This window comes from Poecilia formosa, unplaced genomic scaffold, assembly GCF_000485575.1.
Source record: "Poecilia formosa unplaced genomic scaffold, Poecilia_formosa-5.1.2 Scaffold25, whole genome shotgun sequence".
NCBI classification, from domain to species: Eukaryota; Metazoa; Chordata; class Actinopteri; order Cyprinodontiformes; family Poeciliidae; genus Poecilia; species Poecilia formosa.
This window is the reverse complement of record NW_006799964.1, coordinates 1,686,613-1,704,794: the sequence shown is the minus strand read 5'-3', so window position 1 is coordinate 1,704,794 and position 18,182 is coordinate 1,686,613. Positions and strand designations below refer to the sequence as shown.

The following is an 18,182-nucleotide window of genomic DNA, read 5'->3' as shown; positions in this document are numbered from 1 at the left end:
AAATTTACAGATAGTTCCTTGTGTGCTCTCCATTTCTGTCTTCATGGGATTCCTTGTTTTCACAAAGCAAATGAAAATTTGTGCAAATCACATCATCTTTTCTGGCATAAAAGAACAAATTGCTTAAAATCGTCCCCTCGGGGGGCGGGGGGGATACTTCGTATCTTTGTTCAGAAAGAACATCGGAACGCCAACGGAAGTATGTTTGTGTTCTGCTCAGGCTTTTTACAAATATGCAACATTTTAAAATCCCTGTTATTAATGCCAACAAATTCTTAAGGATAAAATATTTGAAACAGAAAAACAGTAAAACTCACAAACGGCAAATACTCTGAAAGAAAGAGATTTGGTCAAGACGACAAGTGCAACATGGTTTTATTGTCAAACTGGTAATTAAGATATGAACTTGATTAATGCCATATCAAATCTTAATCTCCGCTGTAGTAAAGTGCCGATCAAATCGAGTTGCCCTGGGTGCCCTAATACATTTTCTGTCTGGTTTGGAACTGCAATATGAAATCCTACAAATTATGAAAAGCCCTTTTTCCCCCCTCCCTCCATCCTTCCTCTCAACCCACACGTCTAGAGCTGAATGTGCAAACATGATGATCACAAAGCTTTACTATTCTGTGTATTGAGGCATCTTCTTTTCTCCCTCGCTTTTCAGTCCTGGTGCTCGTACAAGACGAACCAGCTGCAGTCTGGTGGGAGTCGTCGTGGGAGGTCTCCCGCGGTGACGGGGCTGCACATGCACAGCGAGGCAAACGTTAGCGAGCTAACCCGGACTTCTCTGCCGCTCGATCGGGTCGGATAAAAATTGCAAAACTAAAATAAACGGTGCCGTTTTAAAGGTCAGCCGCGCGCGAGCGTCGAGAGGTCACTTTTGTGTACGAGCCGGTGCTCTGGAGAGTTCGGCCTCTGCGGTTTCTCAGTGGCTGTCGTGTGCAATGTGGAATCTTCATGAGCGCCACTACATTTAAAGGCCTGCTCTCAGTTTGTGTAACTCATCGAGAAAAAAAAAAAAAAAATACGCATACAACAAACAACGCATGGAAAACACACACCCGCACGTCAGTCGCTCAAAAATCGTTCACTCTTCTCACAGAGTCAGCATTATGGTTTCACCTCCACCCGACAAGGCGGATTACGAAAGGAAGCAACGAAGAAAACGGGGAAAAAAAAAAAAAAAATGAGATATTGCACAGACAAGTGCCGGCACAGAATACAACAGTCTCTTTCCAACAGCCCAGCCTGTGCATAGGAAAAATAAAGCACTTATGGTGTTCACACACTCTGTCCCCCTCTCCCCCCTTTTGTAAAGCTTTGTTACACATCAAAGTGGGAAAGACTAATGACTGTAAAATCTACTCCACTCAGCAGAAAAGAAAAAGAACAAAACCTGTGTGTTAAGAGTACAAAAAAAAAAAAAAACCTGATTATGGCTGAGGAAGAGTCCGGGTCCGTTGGCAACAGTGAGGGGAAAAAGCAAAAACCTAAATAAGAACAGTAGTAGTAGGCTGAAGACTGGAGAGGACAGAAGCAGGTGATGTCGAGACTGGATGGGAGCCAGCATGGAGAAAAATCTCTCAAGTTTCATTCAATAAATAGCATTGTGGAATATGAAAAAAAAAAAAAAAATTCCTCAAGCAAAAACATGTAAATCCCTCTGTTCAAGTTCATTAAGAGAAACAACCGGTTATAATCCATGTTGCACCGTAATTCTAATACATCCCCACCGACCGATGGCGGTCAGCGCTGCGGCTCTATCGGCGAATTCAGTCCATCCTGGTTAAGTTGGGTATTTAGTGTGAGTTTCTTCTAGCAAACCAAACCCAGATAACAGTCCGTTTTGTTTTGTTGTTTTTTTTTTAAACACCCTGTGGGTTAAGTGTGTGTAAAGCTCCTCGAGGTGTACGGTCAAGCTCCCGCTCCGCTTTCTGTCCCTCGCGACCCTGTTACTGTACAATCATTATCTGTGGAGCAAGACGAAGGCTTCCAGCTTCTCGGGAATGTTCCCCCGGTAGTGGAGGCTGTGCTTGATGATGGCCCTGGCAGCGAGGCACTGCAGCGTGGTGTGGTTGATGGGCTGGATGACGTTCCGGGCCAGCTCCTTCTCGTCCAGGAGGTCGCAGGCCGTCTGCTGGAAGGCGTTTGTGCTGTCGAAGTGATTCCCGCAGGAAATCAGCAGGTTCATGATGTCGGGGTGACCGTTGGATGCGGCTATGTGGAGGGGGCTGCGGGGGGAAAAAAAAAAATGAATAAGATTGTTACATTGTACCACAAATTTATTCCCGACAGGGTAGGTAAGCAACTTGCAGCAGTATTTGCAGCTGAAGGCTCAAATTTTAGGGCATTTTAAAAGACGAGCGCAAACAGAAGCGCACAGCTGAAGTTACTGGGGAGGGGGGAAATGTGGCTCACAACATTTTGTTCAGAAACAAAACGTGAACAGTGTGATATGCCAATGCATACAAGTCTGCTTTGGAATTCCTCGACCAGCTTCGTACATCTAGACACTGACGTTTTTGCCTGTTGCCATTTACAAAATGCCTCAATATAAATCAGTTTGGATGGAAAGAATCTGAACTTCAGTTTTCAAAATAAATTCTTATCAAAAAATTGTTCCAGACTTTGACTGGAACGACCCGACTCATGAATATGGGGCAGCATTATGTACTTTCCAGGCACATGGTTCCATTTACAGCACTATTAACTATGTTACAGTCAGTTATAAAAACATTGTACATGTCAAACATGACTTGACTTTGCTTGTGGCTCTTTCTGACACGCTGCACGTTACCACAATGTTTCTTCATTGAACCTTTAACAACATAATGAGGAGTTTTAGAATGAGAAGTAGTTCCTGTGATGATCTCAGCAAACTCTCAGTTCCATCAGGTGTTTGCCAATTGCTGCTGCCACTAGTCTAGAGGGGCTGAGTGGGGGAGCCATGTTACTGTCCCCCGCGACTCTCCCACACGGAGAGTTTCCTCTGCATATTTCAAAATGTGTGGCTAATTAGAAACTGAACTTTTTATTGCTTTCTTTCAACAAAGGACTTCTGCAGGCCACTCTTGTATAAAGATCACATTGTTGGAGAGCAAAACCTGCCAACACATTCGACCACTTCAGCAGCTCCTCCAGAGATCCCATAGGCCTCCTGCAGATTCTGATTGATTCTCAATACAACTTGAAACAATTAAAGAGCTGAAATACAGAAATGCATGCTAAATTTCCCCATCCAGTTCACAAATGTGCAGTCCTTACTATTGGTCTATCATATACTGTAAAGCTCCAGTAGCACATTTATACTGCGCTTATAGAGGCGTGAATACTTTTGCAAGGTAGTGCGTCAAGCCTTTTATTTATTTTTATATACATATTAGAGATGTGGCGATCAGGTTTTTTCCTGCCGATTCCGATCACCCATGAGGGCTGATCACCGATACCGATCACATAATTATTATTTGTTTAATAAAAATAACAATTTAACTACCGGTTACATTATGTGGAAAAAGGAACCATGAATTCACCTTAATTTAGACAAAAACTTGTTTTTAATAACTTTTTCCAAGAAGAAAACAAAACTAAAAACAGGCATTGTGCAAATTGTACTGCTATTGATAATACTATCTTTAACAGACTGAAAATATATGAAGGCTCTGAAGAGGCTAAATAATGCAGAGAGTCAAAATAAAACCTCTCAACATTGCCAAAGAATTCAAGTATAAAACTTAACATTCAAAGGCAAATACAGGTTTCATTACAATAAACAATCCTGAGTTACTGAATGAAAACTTCCTGTTAGCATGGCGGCTAGCTGGTTACTGCTAGTTCTGATTGGCTGTTTCTGACTGAGCGGAGTAATTATGCAGAACAGGGAGGAGATCGATTATTTTTTCAGAGATTATCTGCCTCATGTTAGGACAGCGAAAGTTTTAATACATATGTAAAATTATTTTTTTTAAGTTAGATGCTGCAGCTTTAAGCAGAGGTTTGGTGTGAGAGTCACTACCAGGTGGAGGGTGGAGCAGAAGCAGCTCCGTCTGTGAAATATTAATACCTGTAGCGTAGCAGCGGTTCAACAGCGAGAGCATATATATATATAAACAGAGGAACAGTTTTTCGGTAAAAAGCGGACCTGTTGTCGTCTTCGTCCCGGCTGTTGACATCCGCCCCGCACTCGAGGAGGATGGACGCCACCGTCAGGGAGGGAAACTTGCACACAGGGTAACGGCCCACACAGGTGGTGTTGCGGTCCACTGCCAGGTGTAAAGGGGTGAAGCCGTTCTTCCCACATGGCTGGAGCTTCAGGAACCTAAGCGGGTAAAGGTTTTGAAGCGCTGAGTCAAAAATATTCAAAACAGCCATGAGTCATTAATCTTATGAAGGCAATCTGGATGTCGAGACTGAATCATAGCTTTTTGGGTGTGAATGACAGAAAAGTTCAAAGACCTTTGATGAGAACAAAGTTACACTGATCCCATTTTATAAGCAAAACTGAGTCATTTTACAATATTAGGTCAGAGAATATCACTTGAAAATGATTTTTCTCATTCTGCCACATACCTGTAGATGGTTTCCTTCTTGAAATGGTCCTGCTCTGCGGTACACGGCACCTTCTCCAGGAGACAAATGAGGTGCAGGATAATCGACAAGGCTTTGCTGAGCTGAGCGGGGTCAGGCGGCATCGGCCCGATCTGTTTGACCGCCCGCTCTATCTCCAACACGCTCTTGGTCAAGATTCCCATCAGGTCCTCGAAGGAGACGGACGTCCCCAGGAGCCCCTTGGCCCTGTCCTGCAGCATGAAGGAGAAGAGCTCGGCGAACGACAGCAGGCTGGAGGTCGTCATGGGGCTCAGCGGGTCCAGGTTGTTCTGCTGCATTTCCAGCGCGTACTTCCACAGGTTGATGCAGCGCTCGAAGTTTCCCGAGTCGGCGTAGACGGCGCCCCGGTAACGGATGTAGTAGGATGTGTCTGGATGCTGGGGGCCCAGGATCCTCTCCCGGATGAGCAGCGCCTGCATCCGCATCTCGTCCGGGTCGGAGATCAACCCGTCCAGCTCCTCCCCGTTTGTGACCTGAAAGGAAGATTTCAAACACTTGAATATATCAGGGAATATCACCATGGTGAAAGCGCCAAAGATTTTTTTGTTTTATGAAATGAGAAACAATTTCTAATCAAAGAAAAGTTTAAAGTAGTCTCTTTTACTCAGCCTCCACTTTTTTAAAACCCGACAATCAGAAAAAATAATCCTCACCTCTTTAGCATAGTCGTAAGCCATGATAAGCTGCTTGGGTTCCGGTTTGTGGACGATGTTGTTACTGTCTGTGTATCTCAGGTCCATGGCTCTCTTCCAATACTTTAACGCTCCCAGCAGATCCCTCTTCTTGTCGACGAATGTCGCTCCCAAAAGCTCCAAGGCATCAATTCGCTCCGTGTGACTCGTCTACAGGGAGAAAACAATGCGGCTTTTCCAGTAAGTGATTCAAAACACAAACTCTCACGTTCTCATGCTGACAAAAACGCCTCGCACGGCTATCGACGGAAAAGGCTGACCTGCTGGTGCGTCGTCAGGTAGTCTACGATGTTCGTATGGCCGGTGACGCTGGCAGAGAGGAGCGGAGTCATGCCGTAGCCGTCCCGCTCCATGGTTGCGCCGTACTGCAGCAACATCCGCATGATCTCCAGGCTGCCGGACTCTGCGCAGTCATGCAGCGCCGTGTTACCTGAGATCAGAGACGACGCAGGCCTTTAAGTCAGGCTGTAGGCTTATTTACATCCAATCAGAACATTAAAGTCACTACAGGCTGCTAGGAATTAATCCCATCAGGCACAATTAATAAACATCTTTTCATAAGGAGTTCAATAACGCTGGAAATCGTCTTTAGTCTCAAAAGGAAAAATAAAAACTGTACTTAATAGATTCGAGTTTTTATAAAATTGCAGCAACAGAAATGAAGCATGTCTCGCCTTGGTTTTTATTTGTATCGTTATTTTCTTGGTATTTTACTGTCAATTTTATTATCAACTTAATTTTATTTCTTATTTTATGATTTATCTACCTATGATTATTTAGTTTTTGTGAGGCACTTTGGTCAGCCGAGGTTGTTGTAAATGTGCTACATAAATAAACTTTGACTTGATCTGTGAACTGCATTTTGTTTACGACTCTGCTATCTTGTACCGTGGCGTGTAAAAGTATTTATCTCAGATGTTTTCTCAGTTTGTCATGTAACAACCAAAAACTTCTATGCATTTCTTTTGGATTTCATGATACTCCAACAGAAAATGGTGATGATGTACAAGAAAAAAAATTCAGTTATTGAACACATGAGCGAAAACAATATATATATTAAAAAAAAAGTTTACTAATGCACCAAAATAAGATTTAGTGTTACACAATTTAAGCTAAATATTTAATTGCAATAATAATACAACACCATAATCGATGTCCCCACCACTAGTTGCAGGTGTCCATTTAACTGGCTAAATGTTTGGTTTGCAGCTCTTCAATGAATGACACCTAAAATGTTAAATCCTGTCACATATTGCAGCCAAGCTGTCCCTTGCAACTGCGATGCTGCAGAAAGATATTGATGACAACACCGTTTGGATGCATTGAGCAGGTTTAATAAAACCCAGAGCAAAACTGCTACCTTCAAAAGTTGCCCACTTAGTAAACAGAGTCCACCTGTGTGTGTGTGTATATATATATATATATATATATATATATCCCAAGCTTTGAGTTGTCTGTAAGATGTTCAATCTGTACTCAAAATAAGAGCATGGCACAACTGCAAACTTGGCAAAGAGATAAGCTAAAAAAGGAGACCATCAATTAGAGAAGCAGCCAAGACATCCATGGTAGCCCTGCAGAAAACCACAGCAGCGGCTGACAAGACAACCTCTGGTTGTGTTCTCCACAAATCAGGCCTTAATGGAGGAGTGGCAAGAAAGTAGCTGGGATGTCGCGTTTGCAGTTCCCCACAAGCTATGAGAGAGAAACCACAAACATACATCTGGTCAGATGAGACCATCTGGCCCAAATGCCAAAAATAAGCTAAACTAATATTATACATCACCTCAAAAAAAAAAAAAAAGAAAAGAAAACTGAACAGCATGTCTATTAAGGAACACATTTGTGGAAGAATCATGTTATAGAGATTATTTTCCTCAGAAGGGAGAGGAGAGGTTTTTTTTTTTTTTGCCCCTTCAGTTTTCCATTTGCATTTAATCACAAGACCCTGATTTGTATAAAAACACATCATTAACACAAAAAGCAAAGACACAAGACAAAACAAAAGGGTATGAATACTTCAGACTTACAGACTAGTTTTCAAAACATCTCAATGTATTTTTTGAATATGTTTTAGCTTGCCCATTTCTCTTGAACATTATCAGAACCACATGTTTGCTAACCCACTGACCTACAAATGAGTCAAGCATAAAAAAGGTAAATAAATCTAAAAGGAATGGACTAGAGCTGTTCACACACACAATGCCATCTTTTAATACTTTTTTACCCCAAGGCAGTCTGTCACATTTTTCCTTCCATTTCTTGGGAGCGCTACAAAATGTCTCTTTACAGTTTCTAAATTGTAACAAAAATAAAAATCCTTGATTAGCTCCACTGATGCTGTCTAAAATATTTTGGTCTTAAAGGGCTGATCTTTGAGAAAAAGGAGCTTTTAACCAGATCAAAAACAAATCTTTCCAGAATTAAACCCACTACAATTTCTGCAGAAGATGCATACGTTTTACTTTTATTTTAAAAACTATGCAACAATTTAAATGTACTAAAGAGCCACCTGTATCTTTTTCTACACCTATTATTCACTTTTCAAGCAAACAAAAATCATACAAGTTCAATTTAGTGGTTTATGGATAAACTACACTTGAGGCTCCCACTGGATCAAAACAAACTTTTCACAAAAACTTTGACAGCAGTTTAACATGACCGAGCTACAGGAGGTTAAAATGTCCAACATGTGGGATTGAGAGTTTCACAACTTGATTGCAGAAACATGCTTTGTATATCAACGATATTGCATAAAGAATACAGTAATATTTTCCCCTTATTTGGCCCTAATCATGCAGCTGCTACACTTTCCACTACATCTAAAAAAGTAAAAATAGTGAAGATATGAAACTCTCATGATTTCAGAGGAACTTTGAAAACAAAGGCTGACTATGGAATATTTTAAAGCAGAAGCTAAGCCTCAACACTAACAAGTTATTGAGACACTAAAAAGGAGGAAAAAGCACTGATTTGATGACAGACTAGAGGTTTGCTTGATCTTAGGTGATTTCTATTATTTGACTCAACCACTTTTGACTAGCTTACTTACATTAACTAGCACTGAGCCAATCTTTTTTTTTTTTTTCCAGAAAGAAGTCGCTCATTAAATGTAATGGGTGAAAAAAATACCAATGATCACAGCTGTATTGGTAAAGGAGCATGCAGCTCCTGTTCAAACTCACTGAACAGAAATGAATGTTGCATCATCCCTACACTGCAATTTAATCAGGCGAGCTGAAGGTAAGCTGTATGAGAAGTGTTGTTTGTTTTTTTTAATCAATGATGTGTAGGAGGTGGGAACTAATATATGCCAACCTAATATATGTGCCTGTTTGCAGGTTTGTCACTGTTCTGCAGGATTTACATGAGGATTGCATGATGGAGACAGATTTTGAGAAACGCAACTCTCATGTCAAGCCTTCGCCGTTCCATATGCACCACTTATTTGGTACACACACCGCATGTTACATTACGTTGTACAACAAATAAAGGACTGAGGTTCATGTAATGCTAGAATTTGTAATCGTATACTATTGTCATGATCTATAAGTAAATGTCCTGTGATCTTTGAGTGTTTCTGGAACTCCAAGTAAAAAACTAAGTTTGATACTTCAGACACACCCAGACAGAGACGGAGCTGACGTAGCTTTCCATTGTGAAACCAGAAGTTCGTGTTGGTATGCTGACTCATTTAGGCCAGAAATATGCAAGTGCATCTCCATTTTTGTGTCATATGACATCGTTTTAGAAACTCTGTGGTGGTTCTGGGTCATTCTGATGCATTTGATCTGGCTAGTTTTAGTGGCCAATATTGCCATCTTGTTTTCTCTGAGGTCTGACCTCCCAAAATCACAACACAAAGGGAACAGATGTGCTGCTGGTTTTTTGATTGGCATCAACAGTTTGAATCCAGCAGGAAAGGAATTAAAAGATGATCTCCCTTTAACCATTAAGGGATATGATTATGTAGATTATCAACTAACACAAAAACTGTGCATTCAAGTATATACATGTTGTTGGTTGATGGGTTTATAGACTTGAAATTTGGTGACTGTAGTGGTCGGTTCAGTATTCACGGAAAATCCATTAGAAAATTTTTTTTTTTTTTTTTTTGTCTGTCTTCATAGAGGACATCTAAAATATTCAAAACAAAATAAAGCCTGGGAAGTTGAAGTTCCTAGGAGCAATACTACATTAGACTCTATTGGCTGATGTTCGCAAAGCAGCAAATCCAGAAGCACATTCAGTGTAGTCTGTGTACTTTTGAGCTTACCTTTTACACTTTTCCTGTTGACGTCCGCACCTTTCTCCAGCAGGTACTGAGCTATCTCTTTGTGGCCCTTGTAACAGGAAATCATTAGACACGTGTGTCCGTGTCTGTTGGCCACCTCCAGGTCAGCTTTGTGCTCCACTAGGTATCTGACGATGTCCAGGTGCCCGTCAAAGCAGGCTGCCCTCAGGGGCGTAGAGTTGGTGAGGGTCGTGCTGTTGACAGAAGCTCCGTGCCCCAGCAGGGACTGGACCACCTTCAGGTGACCCGCCGCCGAGGCAGCCCAGAGAGGGGGCGCTCCCTCTATCGTCTCCCCATCAAAGTTCACCGAGCCCCCGACCTCGACCGGAGCGCAGCAGCATTCCAGCAGGTACTCCACCAGGTCCAGGTGGCCGTACCGGGCGGCCATCAGCAACGGGGTGGCTCCGTTTGTCTTCTCGCCCATCAGCTTGGTGACTTCATGTCCATCTTTGTTCTCCAACAGTTTCTGAAGCAAACGGAGTTTGCCGTCTCTGGCCGCGTTATACACCGCCGTCTTTAAATCCATGTCTGACGGCGAGCTTCACGGTTGGGGTCAAAGTGTAAGGGTGTCGGTAAAACAAAGGGGGTAAGGGTCACTTGAAGCTGGGAACCCTTTGTTTACAACCTTTCAATTTCAAGCTAACGCTAAGCTAGTTAGCTTCCGTTTTCGTTATTAAGAGCCCAGAAAGGAACGAGGCTGTTAACAGATGAGCCTTAGACCTTTGGCATCAGTACAGTCGGTTATGTGAAACTTTAGGTCTATTAATAACAGAGTCGTTTCAAACGACCCTTGATGATCAGGCGGTACATTTAACTACGAGCTAGCGAGTTAGCTAATAAACTTCCTTGATCGATGAAGCTCGAATACTGCTCTACTTTTCACCTCTTTACTGCTCGCCTGAGCGACTCTCTCCCGCTGGTGTATCTTCCTCTCCTTCATCAGCTCTGTTCCCTTCGCTCGTCATTGTTCCACGGCATTTCACGGTTTTTATATCCTCCTTCTTAGGGCCGAAGAGAAGAAATTCACCCCCGCCCGTAATCCCGTGCTACTGCTGCGGCTGTTAGCCTAGCCTGGAAAAACGACCGAAAGAGTTGGGGATATCCCCCAGTGTCAGAGCGGAGTGTTTCTTCTCACAGGCGTCAAAAAACAAGCAAAAATCAAAAGGAAACGGATTCTACCCCCTAGAAATGGGGGGGTTATACTCTTCCGGTGAAACCACTCAGCGAACTGACTCGGTGGAATATTTCCCAAAGAGGTAAAACGTAAATTAGGGAGCCTAACCGCCCACGAGCAGACCGGATGATCACGACTCAGTTTCTGTCAAATCACAAACTCAACGCAGTCGTTTCTCTCCTTAAAGGGGAATGACTGACGGGTCACTGTCCAATCACAGATCGCATAGCTTGTTACGTTGTCAATCGTAGGAAACTAAAGTTGGGAAGAATACTGAGCAAGACCAAAAAGTGTATTGATCAAACGTTGGTAAAATATGTGGCTTACTAAGACATGAGTTTGGAGGAAGTGAAAATATGTGGATTCTCAGTTGAAATTTAAAAATCAGTTTACCAAAAAATCAGATTAAAATTTGTTTTAAAAAAAATCCGGAATCCAAATAATTCTTCCTGCAACGGGGAGGAAGTAGTTGATTGTATCAACTACTGATACAATCAAATGTGTCAGTAGTGTCTTGCAAAAGTATTCACGCTGATTTATTTTTTTTTAATTTGTGATACTACAATACTCGGATTTTCTAGTTCAACACCAAGAAACGCTGAATTGTAAAGTGTAAGGAAAATTATGCATTTTTATTATTACAGGTAAGACCAAAAATTTTACTTTTGGCCTACATGCAAAGTACATTGTAAAATGTAAAACGTTTCTTGAACACACCATGATGAAACATGCAAATATTACCATATGTTTGTGGGAATACTGTTCTTCTGTAGGGACATGGCTCATGCTCCAGGTAGGAAAACATATTGAGCTGCCTATTGAGCAAACATGGAAGAAAAGTTGAAGAGACTACAGAACTTCATGCTGCGGTGGAGGCTACCTCCGACTGGACAACGATCCTAAACATCCAGTAAGAGCAACAATGGAAGGATTCAGGTCTAGGCATATTTGTATGTTAGAATGACCCAGGGAAGGTCCTGGCCTAAATCCAAAGGAGAATTTGTGAAAAGGCTTGACAATTCATTTTTATGGATGAAATCTTTCCCATCTGTCTGAGGATGAAGAATAGGCAAAAAGTTCAGTGTATAGATGTGTAAAATTAGTAGACATATGTCAAATGATTTGCCGTAGTCACTACAACAACCGGTGGATGTACTAGGCTGAATATTCATGAATACCATACTTTTGAAAGAAAGATAAAAATCTATTTGCCTTAAAATCTTCTTTCCACTTCATAATTATGAAGTTTGTCTGTAACAGATGCAATGACTAAAGTTCACCTATATTCAAAAAATAAAGTGAATATAAAGAAAAGTTTATCTCAGTGCAATGAGATAACTTCTTGTAGGCAGCAGCAGAAATAAGAATAGGAAAATAGAGCATAATGAAACATAGTGTGACCTAAACAAGAGAAAGTAAACGGACATCATTTGTCTATTATAAAACCTTGATGTGTAAAAATGTTAATTGGTAAGGACAATATTCCATGGCAGGTTACATCAGCCTTTTAAAAGTGCAACACACTTCAATCCAACTGCGATTTAATATTTTTTGCATGTTTAAACGTAATTGTTGCCTTTGTTGGTCATTTATTTTTTTGTCCGAGAGGGCAAAGTAGTCTCAATTTAAAGTATAAACGTGTTAATCTTTTTCTACTGTCTTCCAAATGGGCAATGTTATAACATTGTCTGACGACTTTTCCGGTAGCTTTGGTAACGCAGCCCCCTACAGGCTGAAAGAAAGATGACCAGGAGGTACGGCTCTAAACTTAATGTGCCTTTCTTCACAAAATGCTAAAACAAATAAAATAAAATAAAATAAATAAAATAAACAGAAATTTTGAACAGAAATTTATTCAAATATCCCGGTAACTTAACATCCAAGAAACACCACAGATATAGTGACCTATCACTACCAGTGCATAAGGTTTTGAGAAATACCAACATTCCACCACACATCAGTATTTAACACAAGGTGACTAGAAAAGATGAAAAAACCAAAATGCAACTGCATATCTAAGATATTATAGTAAGCCATTCAGGTGTTTTTAAATCATCTGTTCGATCCAATTAACACAAATGGAAAGTAAAAAGGAATAAAAAAACACTGGTAAAGCAGGTCAATAAATTATCAATAAATTTAAAGCCATTAAAATATAAAAGTAATGTCTTTTAGCTGATCTCATATCATTGTGACTCTGCAACAAACCACTGATAATCCATCGGAAGGTTGTGTCTCAGTGGTGTGTGTGAATAAACAAAATAAATAAATCTCATAAAACCAAACCAATTTAATCTAGTGCAACAGGTTTACTCTGGAGTCAAAATCAAACTGAAACTAGAAATACTGGTGCTTACTGTTTATTTTGTAAACAATCCAATTAGCCAGCACAAGATTGATTCAAATTACAATTTTAACCCAATAATAATGAAGATATTTTGTTGGGAAAAAAAAACAAACAACTTTTTAAACAAATTTACAACAGTGTTGCATAAAACTAAGAAGAACACAAGGCTATGGGATAAATATACCATTACACTTTAAAACAGAAAAAGGCAGGACTACATAAATCACTAAACACAAACTGGAAAAGCTTGTGGAGTTAAAATTGTTGGCCAAACCACCTTCAGACACAAAACGCCCAAATCAAATAAAACAGCACAACTCCTCAATTTAATCTGGGTGATAAATCAAGGCATTAATTTGCTGATAGAACATGGTGTTAACTGAAATGAAATTGCATTACCAATTAATCATTTCATAGACATTTGGTTACTTAAGTGTGACGAGTGTACAAACCAAAGTTTTGAGGAGGGGTGTTAAATTAGTATGAATGTTGGTCTTTCCCTGGCATCATCCTATCAAGTGACTTATTTAAAATGAAAAGCTGACAATAACCAAAACAATTTTCTTTAACTCGCCTAATGGAATAAATGAATCTGTTTATTCTAATAGCAAACAGATTTATTTATTAGCAAATACATTCATTTAATAAAATAAAATAAAGGTTTTATTTTACCAAATAAAATCTTTGTGGAGAGCCGCCTTTGCGTCGAGTGCGATTCCAGAGATGAAGATATGGAGAAATATCCATAAAATCCCAACATTGAGTAAATTTGTTTTCTACAAACTGCACTTTGAAAAATGCAGCAGATGGTGAATGGTAAAAGATGGACACAACAAAAACACAAATAAAACAAGAACATAACAACTCAAGGTCTGTTTTAACCACAGGCCAGTTTGACCTGTTTTTAATAACCACATCATCTAGCCCCTCCTGTCACATTACTTAAACCCCCCTCAACACCATTTTTGCCACAAGAGTTATTTGCGTAAAGTTTTTAAGAACCACAGTGCTAATCAAGAAGGAAATATCAGAATGTTTGATATGAGCAAACCTTCACATCAGCACTGTTGTTCTTACTCACTCTATGCTATGCACACCTGCTCAGATATAAACAAAAAGTGATGAACCAGGTCCTGCAGCCCAAAGGCTGTTACGATCCAACTCGTGTCATGGTGGTCTTCTTGTCCGAGAAGAAACTTCTAAGCAGGACCACCTGGCTGATGCTGACCACAAGCAGGATAATGGCCTCTCCGATAGACCAGAAGGCAACACGGGTGTTCAGGTCCTCCGCCCGACTGCGCCCCTGGGCCTCACGGAGGCGGAAGTGCGTCTGGTAGTCTATGACGGACTTCAGGGCCTCGTGGATAGACACACAGGCTGATTCCATCTGGTAAAAGTAAAGGAATTGAAGGCAGATTGATTTAGGAGATTTAGTTGGAACAGAAATGTTTTTCAATATTCAAAATAAGCTGAAAATGAAACAGGGAAGAGCTTAAAACTCTGGCATAGCTGCTTCTGGGGATTTGCCCCTTTGACAACAAAAACACATTGTAGGAACATTCGGACACAAATAATTTAGGAAATCCAACCCAAATAATGTGAAGAGGCTGAACGGAGATCGCAAGATTTTTGTTTCCGTCTTTTAGGTTTTCAAGTTCACTGCTAAAGAAGAACTCAGCCGTTACTTTAATATATTTATTTAATTTTAATAAGGTATTATGCAGTTATAAGAATATCATAATCATTAACTTTATTTATAAAACACTTTACACCAACCACTGCTGAAACAATGCTGAACATGAGTGATCAATATGATATAGAAAGCATAAAGTAAAAAGCTAAGCACACAAAGAATTTAAAACAATAAATTCAAAATATAATAAGGATAAAAAAAAACATTCTGACTGTTGTCATCATTCTTGTGATAACAGTCTATTCTTCTAAACAGGCTTCTACCAGACAAAGTTTAATGTTAACATGGTGGTAGTGAATTATTACTGTTTGTCAGTGTTATCCACATAGCTACAATCTGTGCTATACATCATCAAACCTAACACTCACCTGAGTGAGAGCAGTGACTCTGTTCTCATTGGGGAAAAGGGGAGGATCATCACCGACTTGGAAATCAAAGTAAACGGTCTTGTGCGTGAAAGTGGAGAACTCGTTGCTGAAGCAGAACTTGAACGTGCCATTCTTGGCAGCTGTAAAGGTAAAACTGTCGTATTGCTTTTTCATCTCCTTGTAAAGTGTAGTGCCGTCTGGGTCCTCTAGGCGGCAGTCTACGTCATAGTGGCCACCGGTTACAACCTGGGATAACAAAGAGAAGAACAATCTTTTTTTTATTTAAACAAAAGCAACATCCTAGTGCACAATAGTGATTTGATTAGGTATTGTGTTTGATAGATTAACACCAAGGACTCGCTAATGACAGTCCAAAACAAATCTGTTAGATTTATAGAAACTTTAATGTTTTTACATATTCAGCGCAAGTGATAAATCATATACTGACTTCATCATGCCCCAAAGCAATTCTATGACAGAATAGGAGTGTTCTCTGCATTCAATAACCCATCACACTGATTAAAGGCAAAACTTTGTCAATCCAGAGCATCCCAATTCTGAAAATATTCTGAGACGGAAGTCCTCGCCCTAACTCCAAGGCAGAGTTTAGTAATCCCTACTAAGGAAGTTAATTTCAACCATCTGAATCTGGAATCAAATGTTCTTGCTCTTGATTCATGCCAAAAGGTGAGAGTTTAAACAGACACTCATGTTTTCTACATAAGTTTGTCATGTAGAAAACATGACAAACTCATGTTTGTCATGTTTTCTACATGACAAACATGAGTTTGTCATGTTTGTCATGTAGAAAACAGCAGAGCCAACAGCAGAGCTTTTTGGCTCTGCTGTTGCTTCTTTTTTTTTTTAACATGACAGATCAAACTACTGGCCATCTTACTGCAGACTAGACCCCGACCTATTCGCCTCCCACTTCCTCCTATCATCACTCATAAACCACACACTAAATTCTTAAAATTTTCCACTAGTAGCCCTGAGAGATATGCTACCTTTTCCAGTTGAGAAATTTATCTCATAATTTACTTACATTTTTTGGAATGCGTTTGTCTCATTTTTTTCTTGCCAACTCTTGAGTTTAATTTTGTGTTTTTTGTTAGGTATAGGTTTTTTTTTTGTTTTTTTTTTTACTTTTAGAAGATTTAGCACATTTATATGGTGCTTCCTTGTTTATCACTGTGCATTGTCACATTTCAATCGATTAAAAATGCAAAATAACAAATTAACCATGCTTAGCTTCTTCACATTCCAGGAAGGGGCCATTGGCTTAGTTGTAGCTGCCAACAACTTCATCTATTCTTTATCGATTATATACTTTGCCACGTCTTTCTGTATTTAAACTAATCTCCCTCCTGGATAAAGCCATTAAAGGGGCTGATACTACCACCAACTATGTGTTTTCGTCCCATCTATGGCATACAGGCTCAGACCTCATCTGTTTAGCTGTGTTTTTACTCCTAGAAAAGACAACAAAACCACACAGTGATGGAAATTCTCTATGCATTTAGTTAATTCAACCAAATACCATTATTAGATACTAATAAAAACCTTACAGGTGAAATCAATTACAAAGCCGCTATATGACAAACACTTTTATAATTTTGAATACCTGAAACTCTAGCGTGCACTTGGTGCCGGTGATGATGTCCTCGTAGAAACACTGTTTGGCGTTGTCGGGCAGCTCGAAGGTTAGCTCGGAGCCCATTACCCACCCACAGAGCAGCTGGGCCCATAGCACCTGCAGCAGCAACCGAAGCGACCTGAACATCCTGGACACCGAAAGCTAATAGCTATAACCTAAACACCAAAGAAGAAACAACCAAATATAAACATAATATCAAAACCTGTAAAAACGTTGGGAGATACAGGACTTTAACGGTGATTAAAACAGACCCGGACGTTGATATAAGCAGTAAACGCTTAGCTTAAAGCTAACTAGCCACTTTTCTGAGCTACGTAATTTAGAAGCGCAAAGCAGCTTCTAATTTTTACGGACTTTATATTATTGATTAACTCGTAGTTCTATACATATAAATAAATAACAAGTCAAGACAAACTTAATAACGGCATGTTTTTAATTCAGTATTTGGTCTCAGTCTGAATTACCGACTCACCTAAAGTCTTCACCCGGATGTAACTAAAGCTACGAAGACGTATTACAAACGCGAGAGGAGATTGGCTGTCTTCGGTAAAACACCCGCCTGTCTGTCGCTCTCATTGGTCAAAAATGTTAATAGGGCCGTGTCATTGATGTCACATGGGCCACGTCTTCCGACAGGCGAGCGGAACGCATCTTCTTTCTCAACATATTCCAACGTGGCTCTTAACGAGTTGACGGTTGTTACACCATTTCCTTCAGTTGTTTTTAAAAAGTTTCAGTTATTTTAAGATACTCATAAAACTTTAAATTTAGTTGTGTACATACAAACCTCAGTAGAGTTTGTTTATTTTTGCTCGCTTCAGTTTTGTTTCAATTATATGTTCCTTCAATTAAGTGAAATGCTAATAGGAGACGATTATTTACCATTTACATCTGTTAAATAAAACATGAGAGTGAATAGATATTTAAGTTTGAATTGACAACAAAGGATCTTTAAATTACATTTAATACTCCAGACTCCAGCAAAAACTAACACATTTAATGATGTATGAACACAGCAAAAATACATAAAAATAAATGAATAACACTGATATGCAAGAACATTTTTTGTGAAGACCTAAAAAAAACATCTTAAGCAAATTTGTTGTTCATATAGTTTTTTTAAATTATTAAAATATTATTTTCTAATGAATTACAAATTGTTTCAATGTTTGTCCTGCATTCTATTAAAACTAATGTAAACCATCTGGTTCTAGTTGCCAGCATTTGTATTTCTCCTTCATGGAGTCTAGAAGTCTAAAAGGGAAAACTTGAAGTATTCCAACCATGCTCCCTCTCCAATAATCATTGAGGTAGCTAATATTTTTTGTGTCTTCTGTCATTTTAGTGCA

At 39.8% G+C, this 18,182-nt stretch overlaps 2 protein-coding genes across 2 annotated transcripts; both read right to left on the bottom strand.

Annotated features, from left to right (window-relative positions):
• Window positions 1-357: 357 nt before the first annotated feature.
• fem1c (fem-1 homolog c) lies at window positions 358-10,937 on the bottom strand. The gene is made up of 6 exons (XM_007548096.2): window positions 9,577-10,937; window positions 5,561-5,730; window positions 5,262-5,450; window positions 4,570-5,081; window positions 4,142-4,318; window positions 358-2,234 (listed from the first exon to the last, which is right to left on the bottom strand). Exons 1-6 carry the CDS (start codon window positions 10,118-10,120, stop codon window positions 1,970-1,972), a joined length of 1,857 nt encoding a protein of 618 aa, XP_007548158.1. The 5' UTR covers window positions 10,121-10,937; the 3' UTR covers window positions 358-1,969.
• Window positions 10,938-12,611: 1,674 nt separating this feature from the next.
• tmed7 (transmembrane p24 trafficking protein 7) lies at window positions 12,612-17,408 on the bottom strand. Its single transcript, XM_007548095.2, has 4 exons — window positions 17,306-17,408; window positions 16,801-16,988; window positions 15,177-15,422; window positions 12,612-14,502 (listed from the first exon to the last, which is right to left on the bottom strand). The coding sequence occupies exons 2-4, from the start codon at window positions 16,957-16,959 to the stop codon at window positions 14,266-14,268; spliced, it is 642 nt and encodes a 213-aa protein (XP_007548157.1). The 5' UTR covers window positions 16,960-16,988; window positions 17,306-17,408; the 3' UTR covers window positions 12,612-14,265.
• Between the last annotated feature and the right edge of the window lie 774 nt (window positions 17,409-18,182).

Bases quoted from the DNA above. Each gene is read 5' to 3' on its own strand.
- tmed7 (XM_007548095.2), bottom strand. From the start codon at position 16,959: ATGTTCAGGTCGCTTCGGTTGCTGCTGCAGGTGCTATGGGCCCAGCTG. The intron at 15,423-16,800 runs GTATTCAAAATT...TTGTTATCCCAG, and splicing joins AGTGCACGCTAGAGTTTCAG to GTTGTAACCGGTGGCCACTA. The intron at 14,503-15,176 runs GTGAGTGTTAGG...TACTTTTACCAG, and splicing joins GAGTCACTGCTCTCACTCAG to ATGGAATCAGCCTGTGTGTC.
- fem1c (XM_007548096.2), bottom strand. From the start codon at position 10,120: ATGGATTTAAAGACGGCGGTGTATAACGCGGCCAGAGACGGCAAACTC. The intron at 4,319-4,569 runs GTATGTGGCAGA...TTACCCGCTTAG, and splicing joins AAGAAGGAAACCATCTACAG to GTTCCTGAAGCTCCAGCCAT. The intron at 2,235-4,141 runs GTCCGCTTTTTA...TTCCCCCCGCAG, and splicing joins CGGGACGAAGACGACAACAG to CCCCCTCCACATAGCCGCAT.